A 22594-nucleotide genomic window follows, 5' to 3' on the forward strand; every position below is an offset into this window, starting at 1 on the left:
GCTACTATACTGGACAGTACAGTGAGCTAGAGATAGTCAAACCTACCTCAGGGACATTCTAGATGGTATGCCTATACTGGAGGAAGAGCTGGACAAGATTATGTCACCAAATCCCTTACAATTCAAATAATCTATATCTCTAGGCAATTAATGAAAGCTGTAGGCTATGAAATAATTTCTAATAAAATGAATATTTTACATTATTACATTTTGGTAGGAGATTGTCTCTGGTGGAGACTGGTGGACTAAGGTGTTAATTTAAATTCAGTGTAACAAATGTTAGTTCCTGGGCAAATCATCTCATCACAGTAGGTGAATATTAAGTACATTTCAGTAAGTAAATCCTCCACATAAATATAGGAAAAGTAATAACTCACTGGGGAAAAGCAGAGAACAACATGCAGGTTCTTCTTCGATCTTGAAATGAAGTACTCATACAGATTATCAAAGGTAGGAGGGTGGCGAGGCAGTTCCCTTTTCATCACTGATATCAGACCTTGGGTGATTTCATCCATCTCATCCCGTGCAAACAGATTGGAGATCTTTGAGAAACAGACAAGAAGGTGTTCTATTTTTTACAAGTTCCCCACACCAATTCACTGCCAGAGTCTGGTCCTTTTCCTCCCCCCATATGTCATCATTTCTCATATTTTCTTTCTGCATCTCCACAGTCAAAATCCTTCATTTGCCAGAGATGACCAAGAATATCACTTTTTATCGAGCAGTTTAATCAGGAGAAAATTTTGTTTCCCTTGACTCAAATAGCTATCACCAAAAATGTATCTACCATTCCATTCATCTCTTTAAAATGTCCAGTAATACTCTATTCTCTGATTCATAGTCTCAATTCTGGGTCTGAGGGGTTTTTTTGTTTGTTTGTTTTTACTATGTTTGTGTATGTTTTTATTAAGGTGTAATTGATACACAATATTATATTAGTTTCAGGTTATTCAACATTTGTATACAATGGCTAATAATCACTATAATAAGTCTGGTTACCAGCTGTCACTATACAAAGTTACAGAATATTATTGACTATATTCCTGATGCTATCTATTACATCTCCATGACTTCTTTATTTTATAACTGGAAGTTTGTACTTCTTGATCTCCTTTACCTGTCTCCCCCACCCAACCCCTTCAAGTCCCCCTCCCTCTGTCAACCACCAATCTGTTCTCTGTATCTATGAGTCTGGGTTTTGTTTTTTATATGTCACATGTAAGTTAAAATCATGCAACATTTGTCTTTCTCTGTCTGACTTATTTCACTTAGCATACTACTCTCAAGGTCCACCCATGTGCTCACAAATGGCAAGACTACATCCTTTTTGTGTCTGAGTAGTATCCCCTTGTGTGTGTGTGTGTGTGTGTGTGTGTGTGTGTGTNCCACGACATCCCCTGTGTGTGTGTGTGTGTGTGTGTGTGTGTGTGTGTACACATGTGTATACATACATACCACATCTTTACGCATTCATCTACTAATGGATACTTGGGTTGTCTCCATATTTTGGTTATTGTAAATAATGCTGCAATGAGCATAAGGGGTGTATACCTATTTGAATTAGTGTTTTCATTTTCTTCAGATAGTTAAATTGCTGGATCACATGGTAGTTCTATTTTTATTTTTTGAGGATCCTCCCTACTGTTTTCCAAGTGGCTGCACCAATTTACATTCCCACCAATAGTGCATGAAGGCTCCCTTTTCTTCACATCCTTGTCCAAACTTGTTATTTCTCATCTTTTTTGTACCAGCCATTCTGACAGGTATGAGGTGCTCTCACAGTGGTTTTTCTTTGCATTTTTCCATCAATGATGTTGAGCACTTTTTCATCTGTATGTCCTCTTTAGAAAAATGTGTATTCAGATCCTCTGGCTGGAGGATTTTTTGGGTTTTTGATGTTGTTGTTGCTGTTATTGAGTTGTATGGGTTCTTTATATATTTTGAATATAAACTCCTTATCAGGTATATAACTTGCAAATTTCTTCTCCCATTCAGTAGTTGCCTTTTAGTTTTGTTGACGGTGTCCTTCGCTGTGCAGAAACATTTTAGTTTGGAGAAGTCCCACTAGCTTATTTTTCCATTAGTTTCCCTTGCTTTTGTAGTCAAATCCATAAAATCATTGGTAAGACGAATGTCAGGGAGGTCACCACCTATATTTTCTTCTAGGAGTTTTATGGTTTTAGGTCTTACAATTCAAGTCTTTAATTCATTTTGAGTTAACTTTTGTACATGGTGTAGTGGTATAGTTTCCTTCTTTGGGAAAAACCAGACAGCCAGTTTTCCCAACACCATTTATTGAAGAGACTGTCCTTTCCACATTGTATATTCATGGCTCCTTTGTCATAAATAAATTGACCATATATGCACAATTTCTGAGCTGTCTATTCTGTTCTGCTGATCTATTTTATGCTAATACAATACTATTTTGATTACTATAGCTTTGCAGTATAGTTTAAAATCAGAGATCATGATATATTCACCTTTTTTCTTTTTCTTTTTTTAAAAGATTGTTTGGCTATTCAGGGTCTTTGTGGTTCCATATAAATTTTAGAATTATTTGCTCTATATCTGTGAAAGATGACACTGGAATTTTGATAGCTATTATATTGAACTTGTAGATGGTTTTGAAAGGTGACACTGGAATTTTGATAACTATTATATTGAATTTGTAGATGGCTTTGAATATTAATTCTTTTATCCCATGAGAAGAAAGTATCTTTCCATATATTTGTGTCTTCTTCATTTCTTTCATCAATGTCTTATAGTTTTCAGTGTACAGGTCTTTCACCTCTTTGATCAAATTTATTCGTAATTATTTTATTCTTTTTGATGCAGTTGTAAATGGTATGTTTTCTTAGTTTATCTCTCTGCTAGCTCTTCATTAGTATGTAGAAATGCAACTATTTTCTGTATATTATTCTTGTATCCTGAAACTTTACTGAATCTATGTATTAGTTCTAACAGTTTTTTGGTGGAGTCTTTAGGATTTTCCTTTTTGACTATGGCATCAGGGTAAGTCTGTCCTTATCAGATGCGTTTGGAAGTGTTCCTGCCTCTTCAATTTTCTAGAAGGGTTTTAGACTAGTAATTAGAAGTAATTTTAGAAGGGTTTTAGACTAGTAATGAGTCTATTTGGATTTCCTATTTCTTCATGATTTTGTCTGGGAAGATTATAGATTTCTAGAAATGTACCCATTTCTTCTAGGTTGTCCAATTTGCTGATGTATAATTGTTTGTAGTACTCTCTTATGATCCTTTGTATTTCTTTGGTATCAACTGTAACTTTACCTCTTTCATTCCTGATTTCATTTATTGGAGTCCTCTCTCTCTCTCTCTCTCCCTCCCTCTCTCTCTCTTTTTTTTTCTTGTTTAGTCTAGATAAGGGCTTACCCATTTTGCTTATCTTTTCGAAGAACCAGCTTTTAGCTTCACTGATCCACTCTGACTTATTATTTCCTTACGTGTACTAACTCTGAACTCCCCCCCCCCCATTTTCTAGTTCCTTTAGGGGTAAAGTTAAATTGTCTATTTGAGACAATAAATTGTCTCTTATTTCTCAAGGTAGGTCTGTATTGCTATGAACTTTACTTTAAAAAACATTTTTGCTACAGTGCATACATTTTGGTATGTTGTAAATCTGTTTTCCTTTGTCTCTAGGTATTTTTTTTATTTCTCCTTTGATTTCGTCTATGATCCAATAATTATTCAGTAACATGTTATTTAATCTCTATTTATTGTCTTTGCAGTCTTCTTCTTATAATTGATTTCTAGTGTCATATAATTATGGCCTGAAAAGATACTTAATATGATTTCAATCTTCTTGAATTTATTGTGACTTGTTTTGTCCATTTGTTATTGACTTAACCTGTTATCTACCCTGGAGAATGGTCCATGTGCACTTAAGAAGAGTGCTTTCTGCTATTTATGGATGGAATGTTCTATATCTATTAAATCCACATTGTCTAGCATACTGTTTAGACTGATGTTTCCTTACTGAGGTTCAATCTGGATGATCTATTCATTGATGTTAAGTGGGGTGTTAAAGTCCCCTATTATTGTTTTATTGCTGTCAAATATATATATATATATTTGTTTATATATCTTTGTTTTATATATATTGGGTTCATATACCTTTACAGATGTCTTCTTACTGGATTGACTCTTATCATTATGTAGTGCTCTTTTTGTCTTTTTTTACAGTCTTTGTTTTAAAGTCTATTCTGTTCCAGGGTGCCTGGGTGGTTCAGTCAGTTAAGCATTTGACTTCAGCTCAGGTCATGATCTCACAGTTCATGAGTTTGAGCCTTGCATCGGGCTCTGTGCTGACAGCTACGTTGGAGCCTGGAGCCTGCTTCAGATTCTGTGTCTCCCTCTCCCTTTACCCCTCCCCCCACTCACATTCTCTCTCTCTCTCAAAAATAAACATTAAAACTTTTTTTAAAAAGAAGGGTTTAAAGTCTATTCTGTCTGATCTGAACCATACCAGCTTTCTTTTCATTTCCATTTGAATAGAATATCTTTTTCCATCCCTTCACTATCAGTCTGTGTCCTTACTCCTGAATTGGGTTTCTTCTAGGTAGCATATAGATGGAGATGGATCTTTTTATTTTTTTTTAAATGTTTTATTTATTTCTGAGAGAGAGAGACAGCGTGAGCAGGGGAGGGTCAGAGAGAGGGAGACACAGAATCTGAAGCAGGCTCCAGGCTCCAACGTAGCTGTCAGCACAGAGCCCGATGCAGGGCTCAAACCCAGGAACCATGAGATCATGACCTGAGCTGAGGTCGGCAGCTTAACCGACTGAGCCACCCAGGCGCCCCTAGATGGATCTTTAAAAAAAAAAAAAAATCCATTCAGCCATTCTATGTCTTTAGTTAGATAATTTAGTCCACTTAAATTTGAAGTAGTTTTTGATAGTTATGTACTTATTGCCATTTTGTTAATTGTTTTCTGGCTGCTTTTGTGGTTCTCCTCTGTTCCTTCTTCTCTTTCTCTCATCCCTTGTGGTTTGATTACTTTCTTCAGTGTTAGGTTCAGATTCTTTGCTCAGTTTCTTTTGAGTGTTTACTGTAAGTTGTTATTTTGTTGTTACTGCGAGGTTCACTTTATCATTTTATTATATAATAGTCTATTTTAACTTGATAGAAATTTAAATTTGAACACAGTCCAAAATTCTACAGTTTTACTACCTCTCCCCATATTTTGTTTTTGATGTCACCTTTTGCATCTTTTTATATCCCTTAACTGATTATTATAGTTTTAGTTAATTTTATTAGCTTTGGCTTTACTACTACCTTCATAGTAGTTTCATAAGTGACTAACCCGATCCCTTTACTATATATTTACCTTTTCCAATAAGATTTTTATTTTTGTATGCTTCCTGGCTATTCATTAGTGCCATTTCTTTTCAGCTTAAAGAAGTCCCTCTAACATTTCTTGTGAAGCATGTATAGCTTTAGTTCCTTTAGCTTTTACTAACCTGAAAAGCTGTTTATCTCTTATTCAATTCTGAATAGTAACCTTGCTGAATAGAGTATTCTTGGTTGGAAGTTGTTTTTTCCTTTCAGCATCTTAAATACATTATGCCACTCACTTCTGGCCTGCATGGTTTGAGCTGGGAACTCAGCTGAAAACTTTATGTATGTATGTATGCAACAATTTGTTTCTTAGCTTTATCTTTATCCCAATGTGAATATCTTTGGGTTCATCTTATTTGGAACTCTTGGCTTCCTGGCCCTGGATGTCTGTTTCCTTTCCCCAGGTTAGGTAAGTTTGCATCCAATATTTCTTCAAATAAATTTTCTGCTCCTTCTTTTTTTTTTCTTTTTTTCTCTTCTCCACTGGGGTCCCTATAATGCAAATATTTCCACTTGATGTCTCATATGTCCGTTAAGTTATCTTCATTATTTTTTTTTCTTTTGGATGCTCTGTCTGGGTGATTTGCATTGCTTTGTCTTCCAGCTCACTGATCTGTTCTGCTTCTTCCGGTTCGCTGTGGAGGCCCTTTCGTGTATTTTTTCAGTTCGGTTATTGTATTCTTCAGCTCTGTGACTTCGGTTTGGGACTCTCTTATGTCTTCTGTATCTTAAAGTTCTCACTGTGTTCATCCATTCTTCTCATGAGGTCAGTGAACATCTTAATGACCATTACTTTGAACACTTTATCAGGTAGGTTACTTATCTTCATATCATTAAGGTATTTTTCTGAGATACTGTCTCTCATTTATAGCATACTTCTCTGCTTCCTCATTTTGCTTGACTCTCTGTGTTTGTTTCTATGAGGCAAACAGCTACTTCTCCCAGTCTCAAAGAAGCGGCCTTATGTAGGTGATGGACCTTTTCATTCAACTTTGCCTTAGCTGTTGGTTGCCTCACAAAAGGTTTTTATCATCTAAACCACCTGACTTATTGTTGATATGTCCTTAGTGAGGTGCACGAAGACCAGTGAGTGTTCCAAGGGGGAGGAATCTCATTGAGCACCTGATTTCAGGTTGATTAGAAGCTAGGCCCTCAGGCAGCAGCTTTTAAAGGATGCAAATACGGGGAGTCCCATACATAGGCCACAATCATAATCCCTGCTGGCCTCCAGACCATGAGGTCTCTCTAGATTGCAAAATTGGGGCTACAGACAAATGTATAAGCTCCTTTCTGGGAGGTCTCATTGAGCCATGGCAAGGCCAACGGGTTGTGCAAGGTTGGTATCTTTTTGTTTATATTCCCTGTCAGTGTCTCCTCAGCCTCTAGGGGTGTGGGAAACCTAAAGACTGTCCCACTGATGGAAGCTCCAGGCTAATAGGCCCTTTTCACAGGAAGACCGGGGCTGTATTTCAGTCTGCTGTCTGTGCAGTGTCCTGGTTGTGGCGGCCTGCCAAGAACTGTCTTTACAACTGTTACATTCCCAGGGAGCTCAGAAAGGCCGTTCCCCTTGGCCACTAGCATCAGGAAATCAAGGGGCATCTCCATGTGGATCTCCTGTGCGTGCTGGATTTAACTAGGCAGCTGAAGGGTGTAGAAGAGGGGCACACTTCCCAGCTTGAGAAAGACTGCATGCTCCCATGGGCTTCAGGACCGCAGTGAGTGAGTGCCTCATCTGAGTGTGTGCACCAGCTTAAGACTGGAGTGGGAGAATATTTCAACCATTTGCACTTGCCAGCCCCAGCCAGGGAGTGAGGGAGTGACCACAACTGCCCAAGCTTGCCTAGGGAACAGCTGAATGCTGCATTTATGCTCATCTACCCCAGGCAGGAAGCAGGGGAGCAGTGCAACCACCATGCTACCCAACTTCAACAAGGCGGCAGGATAGTATCATGACCACTCATTCACCCCTACCTGTCTTACCAAGGTGGCAGGAGGTTGCCTTGTCCAAGCCTGCTCACCTGTGCAAACAGGGTAGGTAGAAAGTGCAAAACTGGCAGTAACTCCATCTCTAGGGAGTTTCAACTGTCCCCTGCCTCTCCAGTGGATACTTAAAGATTAGCAAATGAATCTCCTTCACATATAATCCAGGCATTTTTAAAGCTGCTGGTTTTTTGGCTGGGTCTCAGGGTGAAACTATATGGGAGCCCCTTAAAAGGAGAATCTCAATTTCCAGTAGCACTTTGAGTCCCTTGGATATCAGCCCTGTTGGTTTTCTTTTCTTCTTATTTTTTCTTTCTTCCTCCTCCTCCTCCTCCTTCTTCTTCTTCTTACTCTCCTTCTCCTTCTCCTCCTCCTCCTCCTCCTGCTGCTGCTTCTTCGTCGTTGTCTTCGTCTTCTTCTTCTTCTCCTCCTCTTTCTCTTCCTCCTTCCTCCCCCATTACTTTTCTAATCCAGATGTTTTGGGGGCTTGTCTCTCTGGTGTGTAGTCCGGGGGTGGGGTCCCCGATGTGAGGCACCTTGCATGTCACCATGCTGAAGTGAGGTTTTTGGCAAGACTATGTCTCTGCCCCCCACCCCGACCTGTCTTGATGTGATTTTTTTATCCTTTGTTGTGGTTATCCAGTTTTCAGATCTTTTTCAGAGGGAAATAATGCATACGCAGCTTTAGATTTGGTGCCTCTCTCTGAGGTGCTTAGTAGCTTATGCAACAGCAAGCATCGATAGACACCAAGGTACAGGGAAGAGTTAACACTGCGGGCCTGATTTTGAGGAGAGTATGCTTGTAGAGCTAGCTCTTGGCCAACACCTGGGAACTTGTTTTTTGAACCTCTCCTCCATCCTCCATTACTAATTGATAAGGTGGTTCTGTGCCTGGATTACTTATACAAACATTGTGATAGATGTTGAACATCTGCTCTCCTTCTGAGAGTCTGGAATTCTGGCAATTGTGTCTAGGCAGGGAGTGACGGCCGGACTGGCCCCCAATAAAACTGTTGAACTCTGAATCTCAAACAGGCTTCCCAGAATGGAAACACAGTGCGTGTGTTATTGCACGTCACTGCTGGAGGAGAAGCACACTCTGCATGGCCCATGGGGTGAGCAATTAGGAGACCTGCACATGGATTTCTCCAGACTCCATGTGATGTGTGTTTTTCTTTATTGATCTGGCCATGCATCCTTGCTGTGTTGTGGTAATGAATCTTAGACAAGAGTACGACTATATGCTGAGTTCCATGAACCCTTCTAATGAAGCACCAAGCATGTGAGTGATCATAGAAGTGCTGATAAAGGTGGTGTCAGAAGTGGTGACACAAACATCCACTCAGAGCTGGGAGAACTCTTTCATCTCTTTTGTATTCTTTTTTTTTTAATTTTTTTTTAATGTTTGTTTATTTTTGCAAGTGGGGGAGGGACACAGAGAGAGAGGAAGACAGAGGATCCGAAGCAGGCTCTGAGCTGTCAGCACAAGCCCAATGTGGGGCCCGAACCCACCAGCCGTGAGATCATGACCTGAGCCAAAGGTCGGACGCCCAACCAACTGAGCCACTCAGGCGCCCCTCATCTCTTTTGTACTCTTGACTATTAGATAATTTGATCCCTCTTAATAAATTATAGGACAAACTAAAGACTGATGAAATAGACACGCAATCATACTTGAAATGGAACAAAGCATACAAAAATATCTGGAGGTGGGTAGCATTAATTTCACAGGAATTTTTTTTTAAATCTACCAAATCCTGTGCATTAATCATTTCTAAAATGAAAAATGTATGTTAAACGGCCTCACCTCTGAAGGGTTGCTGCTTTTTCTATTCAAATAAAATTTACATCTTTTAGATATGAGCTTTTCTCTCCACTTTTGAGACCTACCTCCCCTGAAGACAGCAGGTTGTTAAGATATTCTAGAAATGCCTCATCTTTTATTTCATTGTCAGTAAAGATGAAGGTGATACCTTTTCCATCACCACCAGCAACTTTGTACAGACTTTTTAAGTCATCTGTTAGATTACTCACATTATAAGACCTAAAAAGGGTGGCAGAAAATTTAAAATAAAAAATATATATACAGTCATAATTTATTTCAAAACACAATATAACCCATGGGAATTAGAGCATAATCTGTACTTGTTCCAAGAGATATTAAGTAATAGTGTCTGCTAAAAATAAACCAGAGATTAGAGTGAAATAGCTATATGTTACCATTCACAACAAATATGTTTTATTTAACTTGAGAAGTGAGAAATGGGAATTCACCAGAAATGACTCATGAAAAGTGATCGGAAACTCAGAAATAGACTTTTGTTTTTTGCAAGCTGACAGTTTTCCACATCAGATTTTGGCCAAGTGAATATATGTATAATATCTGAAACTAAGCTGAAACTTGGATGAGTTTGGATTGGGAAGAAAGTCAAGATAAATTATAAATAAAATTAGTCATAAATTATATATAGTGGTAATTTGTGCATCTCATTAAGTGGCTCAATACAGAGCCAGCCTACAGAAGAAGATGCATTATGCAATGTGATATAAATAATAGAAATGTTATAATTATGTAGTTACAGATTATGTATGACAAGAAGATCCTGGTCTTTGCTCTTCTGTTTACTCTGTTTCCTACAAATGTATATGCTATTGGAGGTGATGTGATGTGCAGAAATAAAGCAGACTTTTTCTGAAGTGCTGTGTATAAATCCTCATGAGTAAATTGATGACATAGACATCTTCGCTTCAAGGAAGTTGTACAGTGCAGGTAATAGGGAGCTCAGGTAAGTCATACATAGGTCTAATGGAAAGACCGTGGGCATTGGAACCAGAAGTACTGGGGTCCAAATACCCATTCCTCATCTTTAGAAATGTTCCAGTAGGACTCCCCTATGACCCAGCAATAGCACTGCTAGGAATTTACCCGAGGGATACAGGAGTGCTGATGCATAGGGGCACATGTACCCCAATGTTCACAGCAGCACTCTCAACAATAGGCAAAACATGATAAGAGCCTAAGTGTCCATCAACAGATGAATGGATCAAGAAGATGTGGTTTATCTATACCATGGAATACTACATGGCAATGAGAAACAATGAAATCTGGCCGTGTGTAGCAACATGGACAGAATTAGAGGGTGTTATGCTGAGCGAAATAATTCAGGTAGAGGACAGATACATATGCTTGCACATATAGGTGGATTAGGAGGAAGTTAACGGAGGATGAAGCNTGTTATATGTAAACCAACTTGACAATAAACTATTTAAGGAAAAAAATAAAAATTTAAAATTTAAAAAATTTAAAAATTTAAAAAATAGAAGTGTTCCTTCACATTTCTCAGCTTCCATTTCCTCCTCAGCAAAATGAAGATAATACCTGTTTGTAAAGGCTGCTGTGGGCATTAGAGATGATTCAGCTTAAGTGCACTTGAATGAATAAATAGCTGATTTTAAACTAGCAGAACCAGCTACCCACCTCCCTGCTGGGTGGCACTATAGTAAAATGTTTTGTAGACTTTGGCAAAAGGAACTCCATCAAAAAGAGAACATACATCCATTTCAAAGTAATACCCAGGGGGGACATTCATTAAAAGGAGAAACTGGTAAGATGATTTGCTGAGATGTAGGTACCTCTGTGAGAGCAACACCACCATGCCTTCCTGCTGAGGTGGTATGGTCTGGTGCTGTTGAAGTAATACCTTGCCTGACTGACCAGTATCTGAATTCACCAGGCAGTGGTGTCACGGAGCCATGTTGGCTTGGTTTGGGTTTTTATTTTTATTATTATCATTACTGTTATTAAACTGAGGATTATGTATTGCTTTTGAGATATAGAGACATAGTCACAGTTCACCTCTCTCTAGGTCGGGTGCCTCTCACACTTCTTTCTGTCAGAGTGAAGCTCTTTGTGGAGCTTCTAACTTGCTACCTCTGCTCCTTCACTTCCTTAATGCAAGGTGACTCGGCAGCCACCACTCCACTGAAAGTTTCCACATGCTGACTGTTAGCTATCACTTTTCATGCCTTAACTTACTCAACATTTTCAGGCTAATTCTCTACCTCCTTGGTTTCTGGAATCCACTCTGGATTTCCTCCTCTCTGCATTGCCTCTTTTTATCATTCTCCATTGCAAGCAAGCCCCTTTCTCTGTATTGGGAGACCCGAGAGTTCTTCTCTCAGCCATCTTTTCTCTTCACTATGCACCCTCCTCACACTCCTCATTACCTTAAAAGTGTTCTCTCCACTGAGACTTCTGTGCTGACATCTCCAGAGCCCACTCTTGAACTCCACGCCCATGGGACTAATTAACTATGGAAACCATGTGTTCTGCAAACATCAAACTCTCTGCAGGCACTGGACCGAATCCTCATTTGACCCTCTTAAAACTGGTCATTTTTTCAAGCAACACATATTTTTATGGTGTTGGTTAAAAGTACCCACTTGATAGTAATGGTAGACAAGATAAAGGCTACAAATGGACCATCATTAGGGAGCTGACAGCCTAGTAAAGAAGACAGAGGAGTAAACAAGCATTTCTGTAATGCAGTGTGGTAAATCCCACCAGAGAAATAAGGTCTTTCATCTTAGACTTTCTTCTTTCCTCTTCTTCACCCCATATCCGAATAGTTGCTAAGTCCTATCAATACACTAGGGACTGTAAAGTTTGACTTTAAATTGCCCCCACTGACTCCTCTCTACTCCCACTTTCCCTGCTGTTTTAAAATGTTTCCAGGATTTGTGTTAGTCAGGTACGGTAAGAGACACAGACGTGGAAAGGATGGTCTCATTTAGACAATGACATCAAGTTGAAGGATCAAGTTGATTTTCACAGATCCCAAGAAACAGGAGTGGGTATGCCACGCCACAAAGGGCTGCACGGGGAAGCACTGGGGTCCGTCAGGAGGTGGAGGGACTGAGGGGAAACATGAGCAACAGCCTTGACTGTGGTTTCCATGAGAAAGGCAAAGGCAGGCAGGCTAAGCACATTAAGGATTGGTTTGTTTGAGTAATTTCCATGGGTTCTGGGGCATAGAGGCTGTCCTTGGCTCTGGGGTGATTAGGGGAGAGCAATCTTGCTTCCTGGTGTCTAAAGCCAGATAGGCAGGGTGGTTCAGAGCATGAGCTCTGGATTGGTTGGTTGACCTATGAAAGGCAAACCACTGGGCTAGTCATTCACTGTCTCTGAGAACCAGCTCGCCCTGGGAGGGGCAGTCAGCAAGACTCCAGTGCCAGAGCATCAAGAAGACAGAAAACAAGAGAATTACAGTTAGCGCTCTGGGAAACCAGGAGGACTGCTTCACTAGAAGTCAGAAATCCACTTTTTATGTGAAATCTCCCAGTTTTTAAATGTTGACAAGTGATTTAATTTAATTAATCCCTAGATAATTGATGTTTTATGTCCTTTTAAGTGCTCTTGCAATTTGTACCTTGTTAAAATTTTTTATCTCTTTGGCAGCAGAGGGGTGTGCATGTGCAACCTGTGAACCTAAAATGTATAAGGAAATACAAAAGGCCAAATATTCAAGACAGTCTTGAAGAGGAATAGCAGGGTTGTTCAAGACATATTAAAACTACACCAATTAAAACAGTAATAGTGCAAAGACAGATAAATCAGTGGAACAGACTATAGTCACAGACATGATCAGTTGAATGATGAAAAAGAAATGACATTGTAATACGTCAGGAAAAACATGACCTCTTCAATAATGGAGTTGAAATGATTGGATACCTATATTGAAAACTATAATCTTGGGTGCCTGGGTGGCTCAGTAGGTTAAGTGTTCGACTTTGGCTCAGGTCATGATCTCATGTTCATGGGTTGAAGCCCCGTGTCAGGCTCTGCACTGGCAGCTCAGAGCCTGGAGCCTGGTTTGGATTCTGTGTCTCCCGCTCTCTCTGCCCTTCGTCTTTCTTTGTCCCTCCCCTGCTTGTGCTCTGTCTCTCTCAAAAATAAACATCAAAAGAAATTTTAAAGGAAAAATATAATCTTAACTCCTACCTCAAACTTAAAAGAAAATAATTCTAGGGACACCTGAATGACTTAGTCAGTTAAGTGTCCAACTCTGGTTTCAGCTTAGGTCACCATCTCACATGAGATGGAGCCTTGCATCAGGCTCTGCACTGACAGTGTGGAGCCTGCTTGGGATTCTGTTTTCCTCTCTCTCTGCCCCCACCTTCCTCTATCTCTCCCCCTCTCTCAAAAAAGAAATAAACAATCAAACAAACATTAAAAAAAGAAAATAAATTCTTGATGGGTAATAGTTCTAAATGTAAAAGGAGTATATTTCATTAGCAAATGTGATGGAAATCACAGAATATCTTCATAGGTAAACAAATATGTTTTTAACAGAATACAAAGACCACTAAAATAAAGAGAAACAATTGATAAATAAAGTTTCACTAAAATTAACACTGGGAGTGAAAAGGCAATCCAGTGACTTGGTGAAGATATTTATAGAGCATGCTCTGACAATGGAACTGTATCCAAAACCTATAAAGAACTCAAAAAATCAATAAGAGAATCACACCCTAATTGAAAAAAAAAAAATAAGCAAAGGACAGACATTGCACAAAAGAGGCTCTCCAGATGGCCCCTACGAGGTGAAAATGTGCTCAACACGGACACGTTGCAGCCATGGGACATGCAAAGTGAAGCCATGGTAACATACGACCACACATCCATGGGAATCGCTAAAATGAAAAAGGCTCCGTCCAAAGGTGGGCTGGGATGCAGAACAACTGAAACTCTCATGAACCGTTGATAGAAGTGTAAACTGGCAGAACCACTGTAGAAAACTACTCCTCAGACCTACTAAAGCCGAATCTATGCATACTCCATCCATAATCAGCAATTCTACTTCTGCGGGCAACTCAGACACATACAAGAATACTCATTACAGTTCCACTTGCCAAAAAAATCCCTGGGTAAAGAAATTGGGGTAGTATGTGATAGAGTGGGAGACTATACAGCAATAAGAATGAACAAACTTTTGGCACATGTCACATCATGGATGGATCTCACAAAGATAACACAAAGCAGTAAGAAAAGAGTAGACCCGTAGCATTTGATTGATATAGAGTTCTAGAATAGGCAAAACTAGGGGTGCCTGGGTGGTTCAGTCAGTAAGCATCCGACTTCTGCTCAGGTCATGATCTCACAGTTCGTGAGTTTGAGCCCCTCGCTGGGCTCTGTGCTGACAGCTCAGAGCCTGGAGCCTGCTTCGGATTCTGTGTCTCCCTCTGTCTCTGACTCTTCTCCTCTCATGCTCTCTCTCTGTCTCTGTCTCTCTCTCAAAAATAAACATTAAAAAAAGAAAATTTTTAAAAAAAAAGGAATAGGTAAAACTACAGTGGGGTTAGAAGTCAGAATATGGCTAACCTTGGGAGGGTAATGACTGGGACAGGATGTGAGAGGTACTTATGGGGTACTCACAGGATGTGAGGGTACTTATAAAAATGTTTTATTTCTTCATCTGTAGGCTAATGACACAGGTGCACTTACTTTGTGACACCCATGGTTTGTGTACATTTCCTTAAATATGTTGCACTCAAATAAGAAGTTAACTTTAAAAAACGCACCAAATTGTTGTATCTTTTCAAGTGAACATTTTACTTCAGAGAAATTAATTATAGAAAAACACATTGCTGTGTTTTATTTCATCTTACCTGGTTAATGTAATCTGGAATATTTGATAACCAGCTATAAAAGAGGCCAGTCTCGAAAGACTTTGTTTTCCAGAACCGCCGACACCCACCAGCAACGCATTTCCACATGATGTTCGAATTATTCGTGATATCTGTTTTTGAAATAAAATAGTATTTCTTTAAAAACAGAATTCAGCTGTTTACATTTGCTTGCCCTACATGAGTCCAAATTGTGGCCATATGCTTGTAGACGACATTAGACTTTTTCCTCTAATGGGATATGTCAGAGTTTTTTAAATTAATGAATGTCTCCTATTGATTTATTCAACTCAAATTCTTTCCTTGTACATCATGAATGAGAGAACAATTTGGCTTTCCTATCTCCTATTTCAAAGCTATTTTCTGTGTGTGTGTAATTTTATTACTTTCAGACTCAATGCATGATGGAGTTGCTCTTCCCAATCCGCAGAAAGGAGTTTCAAATTGTCTGCTTATTATTCAGTCTAACACACTGACCTATACAGACACCTAGCTCCACAATGAATACCACCTCTATTGGATCTCTGCCAATGAAAAAAATTCTTAAGTACCAAAATTCTACTTACAAGGGGGGCAGAAAGGCATTTGTAGAAAAAGACAGAGAGACAGACTTTAGTCTTGTGTTGCTTGTCTATGGCTGATTTCCTCAATAAGAATAAGGCTGGAATTGTTCAAATCATATGAGGCCAATTGAAGACACTGCTAAAAAGCTGTCTTTTACATTAGCATTGCTGATTAAGATGAAAGTCTAGATGGATCACTAAATTCATTATTACCACTNTCTATCGTAATATTTTTTAACATGTTAATCACTTAGGCGGTTGTGCACCAGAACAGGATCCCAGGCCCCCAAGACCTCATCAGAGAGTGCTCAATAACTACTTGTTGAGTGAAAGCATGTGAAAAAGCCCTAGGATATCTGGAAATTCACCAACTTTGCAAAAGAAAAATCCATAATAAATATAGAGTAAGCTGCCTCCTCTTTATCAAAACTCCCTCCTCTGTTCTGACTTCCTGGAGAAACTCCTTTTCAATTTATAAAGTTTATAAACAAACAGCTCCTTTCTGTAGCCTTTCAGACTTGAATCAAAGCATGTTCCTTTGGGTGTTGCCTCTAATTGGTTTCTGTTTTTACACCACTCCTGTGTATCTGCCTCACCCCTTCCCCATCAGTTTGCCAATAATCTGTAAGCTGATCATGAAACTGACATTTTGAAAAGTAGCAAGTTTTCCTCCATGGGGAACAGGATTCTCATTATATCAAAATAAAATTTGAGGAAGGACTATTTATGCACAGAGTTCTGTAAGCTTACTTTCTAGAAAGGTAAAACTCAAGGTGTCAAAAGCTCTGAACACAAAACCCATCAATTTGCCCAACATTTGCTGTCGTGTAGGTGGATTCGGCTAAGGGGTTTCTGATTAAGCCTTTGTTTTCTGAGACAGTGCACGGACTCAACCTAAGGCCATTCTTCTAAATACTGCCTGACTGTATACATTTCTTCTCTCAAAACATCATGAAATTTACTAAGCTTTTTACATGATCTATTTATGTCAGTAAACAGTCAATAGGTAGAACCTTAATCAGATGAGTCATTGCATCTTTAAAAAACACTAGATCAAGAGATGTTCCTCTAATGATTTCATTGAATTGTCTCTGGTAGAACTGGAGTTTGTCAGACAGAAAGTCAAAGGATGGTATCTGTGGGCAGGGAGAGAGAGAAAAATAATATTTAAGAGTCAAAACCTATGAAAGTAGAACTTGTAACGGCACTCAAAAGTAATTCTAATTTTTTTAATCTAATGGATTTCCAAATATTTGTCATGGATTCCATTGACTTTTAGTTAATTCTATTTTCTGAGGCCTGAAACCTCACTGCATTAACTGGTTTCCAGTACGAAATCATTCCTTGACCTTTCCCTTCACAAACCCCAGCACCAACTCCGATCCCTGGGGATTATGATTGGAATGTAACAACTATTTCTCTGTTTATATTTGCTTTTTAATATTGTTTATGGATTTTTAAAAATACAAAAGTTTTACATTGCTGATGTGGTCAAATGGTTTTGAATATTCATGTATTAGTTTTGTAAATTTTTTTCTCTGCCATTTCACTCTTTGAATTAACTCTTCGGAATTACTTTTTTGTGACTCTGCTTAAAAAATCCTTTTGGAGTCCCGTTTCAAATTTCACGAAACCTGTACATTAACTTAGGGAGAACATTCTCTCTCTCTCTAAATTAACGTACAGGTTTCGTGAAATTTAATGTGTGGTCATTTAATCAAGTCAAGTTTTATCATTAAGTTTATTCCTAGATGTTTTACATATTTGTTGCTGTTGAATGAAGGACTTTGATGTTATATTTTCTATCTTGTGATTGTTGGCAAGAGTTGGCTAACTTTTTCTATAAAGAGCAGGATTAGGCTTTGTGGTCTATATGGTTTGTCATAACGATTCGACTCCACCCTCATGGTGCAAAAGCGGTCCTTGCAATAATAAATAGGCAAATAGGCATGGCTGTGTTCTGACTTCATGGATGAACGCTGAATTTGAATTCGAAATAATTTTCACATGTCACACAATATCATTCTTCTTTTGATTCTCTTCCCATCCATTTAAACATGTAAAAACCCTTCTTAGCTCACAAATCTAACAAAAAATAGGCAGTGGGCTGAAGCTTGGAAGCTTCTGGCATAGAGGATAGTTGTTGAGTTTGATATTTATATTATACTTGGTCATCTTACTGAACTGTTAGTAGTTAAAACAGATTTTATGTTCTTTTATGTTATACTAAGAAATAATCCAATCATCTGCAAACAGTATTTTTGTTTTTTCCTATCTGATAATTACATTTTTTGGTAATTTGTTTCATTGTTAGAACTTCCATAACAACATTAAATAATTGTGATAGTAGGAGGCATCCTTGTCTTATACCTGACTTTAATGGACTGCTTCTAAGTTTCATTGAAAGAAATATTTTCCTTGGTGTATGATGACATGAAGCCCAAATATAACTAACAAAGAGGCTACAACAACTCCATGGTGGGACTCCAAGGTAGGCAGAAATAACTAGTTGGGTGAGTGATCGAAAACCTCTTTTAAAAGGCAAAAAATACATACCAATTCATAAACTTTGGGTACCTCAAACGCAGTGTCTTCAGGTTCGTCACCAGTTGGTTCAGGCATCTCCCGGAGAAAATCTACAAAGTATGGTTCGGGGAGAATGTAAGATGCCACATCTGGGTTAATATTTTCTTCAATGGCACGAACAAGATGGATATTAAACCACTGCTCATCTTCAGAAGTTATAAATCTGAAAGAAAAATGTGGGAGTAAAAATGCAAAATATAAAGGCATGTTTCCTAATTGAACATGTCCAAACTCCCTCCACCTCTTCTGAGGCGTCATCCTGCACCTCCATCACAAAGAGGAAGGACCTAACTCCATTCAGGAGAGTTATAACACTGAGTATAACTTATAGAAAATACTGGCAAAGAATCTCTCCTTGAGCAATCTCAGGCTCCTCTGAACCTTCTTTCCAATTAGAACTTGACTTTCGGGTTTCCATGCCCTTCTCGGCATCACCCAATTTTACAAAGAATTCTGTCAAGTGGCTTTACTTTAAGAATCCTCCACTCCCCATATATGATCACCTTCCAATATCTGACCAAATTCCTCATTCCCCATCTCCTCCCAGTGATCCCTCCTTTACCCTTATATTTCCTCTTAGGAGTTTTCCATCCACTGACCTCCTCTAAACTGATCCTTGGCTATAAATTCCCACTTCTTTTCTTATTGTATTTGGAGTTAAGCTCAATTTGCCTCTTCCACTACAAAACCCCATTGCAGTGGTCCATATACCCATCACAATAGTCCTGAATAAAGTCTGCGTGCATTATTGTTTTAACAAGTGCCAGGAATATTTTTTTTTCTTTAACAATACAGATGAGTGACTTAGGTGGGGTCAAAGTTCCCTAAAACTTGCCATAGGAGTGAAGACTGACAGTCAGTAGTGGGTGAGTGTCCTCCTTCTGGTTTTGTGGGCACACAGTGCACCAAGGTCCTTTTCAGATCTACAGTATCAGAGGGGGAAGAACAGAAGGAGGGGGCCCAACACTTGACAAGTACCACATTCATATGCGATGTTGTGGTACGCCCTTACAGGTTGGTAAGAATAGCATTACCATCCATATTTTATAGAGGAGGAAGCTGAAGGCCTATGTCCCAGATTTCTCCATGTAAAACCTACATGGAGTTCAAACTTTTTAGAAAATATACATAACTAAAATTTGCCTCTGAATGTTACCAAGTCCCTGTTGATGTAGTGATTTGAAAAGGTGCCCTGTAGAAATAATCCTGGAGTAAACTGGCAGAGCATTTTTCAAGGGGACCAGCAGGTGGGAAATGAAATCAGTGCTTCACAAGCCCCGGAGCAAATGAAGACAATACTCTAATTTTTTGAGTAGGTAATGCAAGAATTAGGCTCACAGTGTCAACTTCTTATATAGTACATTTAAATTCAAGTGCTGTCATATACACCTGTCGGCAATTACTCTGTTGCACTCGTGTTTGAAAAGTGACAGGAGAATGGATATCGAATCGCACTCCTCAGATTTTATGGTTAACATTCCTTGCCAAATTCTGGAAAGATCTCGAAGATTGAAAATGTAATGAAATTTAGAAGGAGTTGGCAGCATCTTCACCTAGAGGTGGACAAAAATGTAATGCTCTCAGTTTGCTTTTCAAATAAAATTAAAAGCAGAACTGCTTTTAGAACTATTTCATTTCACAAATTTTATTTTAAATCAAATAGGCTAAATAAATAAATCAAGAATAAGTTCGTAATTTTGTCATAGCACTGATGAGAAAAACACATCATAAATAAACCCACATAGAATTTCAAAGACCATAATCCCTTGAATAGGATCGATTCAAGAATAACAGTCTAGATCCCAATTCCAATGCCTATTCTATCACCACAAGTTGGCTTTGAACAAGTCACTTTCCACTGAATTCTTATGAACTATGTGAGTTGCAAGAATGACCATTACTAATCATTGTTAACCATATTAGTGTCTATATGGAAGTATGTCATAACAAAAAACTGAATGTGAGCTGGTTGCCATGCAGTTAAGAACAAGGAATGTTCACTTCTAAAGTCAATAAGGACTATTTCCACAGGTTGCTTTAAGGTCTTAAGCATATTTGGACTCCCACCAATATATCTGAATATCACCATTTAGATTTCACTGTGGAGATCTAAACTCAATCAACATGCCTTCATATATCTATATATCTATAATAAGTTGACAGGCAAGTCCGACGTGAGCTACAATGACGAGGTAGCTTTTCTGGGTTTCGTTTCTTTGTTTGAACACTAATTTACTTATTGTTTTTACCAAGTTCAGAATCCAAATATGCAAAGCGATAACAATGACACATTCTTATGTGGAGAGATACATGTTAAAGAATACACTTGAGGTATACGAGGTGTGGGGAGCACTACAGGCCATGGGTAAAGATTGTAATTCACACCATTAGCATCATTTTTGAATGTGACAACAATTCTGGCAGTACCAAGTAAACTCTCCACATGATTAATTCAGGGAAGCATATGCTTTCTCTAAGACCTATTCATGGTATATGCCTTTTCTACATTGAAAAAGTACTCCAGTGAGCTCATAGCCTAATTTTTACAGGCTAATTCACAGTGTATGCTAAGACAGCAGGTAGCCAGGGAAGACAGAATGAAGACAAGTGTTATTTTATCAATTATCCTTCAATTTCCCTCTTCGTTCAGTTCCATTCACAGCTAAAATGTTCAGTCTATTCACCAAAATGTAAAATTACATTATAAATATGCAGAAATAAAGGCTGTATGAATATTGCTTATTTCTTTGCTGGAAAAGACAACAGCTGTGATGACAGCTATCAGCAACTCGAGCAATCATTAAAGAGAATCAAATAAATTCCATTTTCCCCTCTTCTTCTCATGCATTAACCTGCTTCATTCCTTTCCACTTTTGACAACTTCTTTCTTTTCTCACCGGGCTTCTGCTTTAAAGCTGTGTAAAGTAATGTAAAGGTGAAGTGGTATGCAATAATTAAAAATGCTTTGTGAAGATGGGAGGTTTGAGGAAAAGATACAAAATAAAAAGGGGGATGCAGCTTCTGTGGGATTGGAGAGGGAGGAAGATTCACTCATTATTCAATGGCTATTATTGGGCATCTCTGGCTGCCTGTAAGAACACACCATAGTAACTAAGAAAATACCATCGTAACTGGCAGCTCAATCCACTGCCTTCCGGGAGCTTCCATTCTAGTAGGGGAGCCTGGCAATAAACAAGAAACAAATATATTGGTAAACAAACAAACTGACAAATAATAATGACCCAAGTCACGGTCAGAAAGAATAAAGTAGGGTCGAGATACAGAAAATGCCTGTGATGGAGCCAGATGATCTGAGAAAACCCCTCTGGAGGTAAGAATGATGAGGATGGGTATATGATGGCCCAGGGGCCTGAAAAACATGGGGTGTTCAAGGAACAGTGAGAGGGCAGTGCAGCTGGGGAGAGAAGCAGGCAGGGGCCAGTTCAGATGGACTTTCACAGGCAGGAGCAAGGCACTGGGTTTCACTGTAAGTGTACCTGGGAGTCTACTGGTGGTTTTAAGAGGGATTAAGGATCTCCAGTTTACTTTTTAAAAAGCATTTTAAAACTGTGTAAAGAACAGACTCTAGGAGGGCAAGAAGCAAGCAAGTCTAGAGGGCAGGTGCTGGAAGCATCTATCAAGGGTAGTTATTCTGAGATGGCAGAGAGAGCCCAGCCTTGGGATGTATTTTGAAAGCACAGTTACTCAGACTTGCTGATGGATTGGAGGTAGAAGGATGAGGGAGACAAATCAAGAAAGGCACCAGATTTTTAGCCTAAGGAGCAGGATAATTGGTAATGCTATCAACCAAGAGGCAAAGGTCTGAGAGAAGGTCATATTGAAGGACAATTGAGGGTTCTGTTTGGACACATGAACTTTGAGATGGTTATTGGACATCTACATGGTGATGTCTACTAAGCAGATAGAAATAAGTATAGAGCCAAGCAGAGAGGCCTGGAATGGAAGCTGAATTTAAAGTCATCAGCACAGAGATGATGTTTAAGGCCTTGAAGCTGGAGAGACCATCTGGGTGAAGAATGGAGATAGGGAAGTGGGCCTATCATCAAGATCAGGTGCACTCCAGCATCTCAAGGAAGGGAAGAAGAGGGGGGACTTTTAAAAAGATAGCCTGTCAGATAGGAAGAAAACCAAGAACATGAGGTCCCTAGGAAACCAAGTGAAGAGAATGTCAAGAGGGATAATTTACATCAAATGCTGCTAAGAGTCAAGTAAAAGGAAGAAATCAACCTTTAGATTTGATTTGGCAAGACTGAGGTCTTTGGTAACCTTGCTGAGAGCAGTGGAATGAAAGCCTGTGCAAAACAGATTAGGGAGGTAAAGAAAGATGAGGAAATGGAAGCAGTAAACATTTGTATAACAAAAGAAGCTTTGATGGAAAAGACACGCAGAAGGCCAAAGCTTTT

At 38.9% G+C, this 22594-nt stretch overlaps 1 protein-coding gene across 1 annotated transcript in view; it reads right to left on the minus strand.

The window, feature by feature from the left end:
- DNAH8 (dynein axonemal heavy chain 8) overlaps nt 1–22594 on the minus strand; it is a 223098-nt gene that overhangs the window by 37495 nt on the left and 163009 nt on the right. The window contains exons 55-60 of the mRNA XM_077754815.1: nt 19560–19723; nt 18141–18333; nt 16598–16720; nt 15004–15134; nt 9226–9379; nt 378–542 (exon numbers count right to left, since the gene is read on the minus strand). Of these exons, the coding sequence (XP_077610941.1) occupies nt 378–542; nt 9226–9379; nt 15004–15134; nt 16598–16720; nt 18141–18333; nt 19560–19723 (930 nt within the window). The remainder of the gene's footprint in view (nt 1–377; nt 543–9225; nt 9380–15003; nt 15135–16597; nt 16721–18140; nt 18334–19559; nt 19724–22594) is intronic.

Source organism: Crocuta crocuta, unplaced genomic scaffold (assembly GCF_008692635.1).
Source record: "Crocuta crocuta isolate KB4526 unplaced genomic scaffold, BGI_CrCroc_1.0 scaffold132, whole genome shotgun sequence".
Taxonomy (NCBI): domain Eukaryota; kingdom Metazoa; phylum Chordata; class Mammalia; order Carnivora; family Hyaenidae; genus Crocuta; species Crocuta crocuta.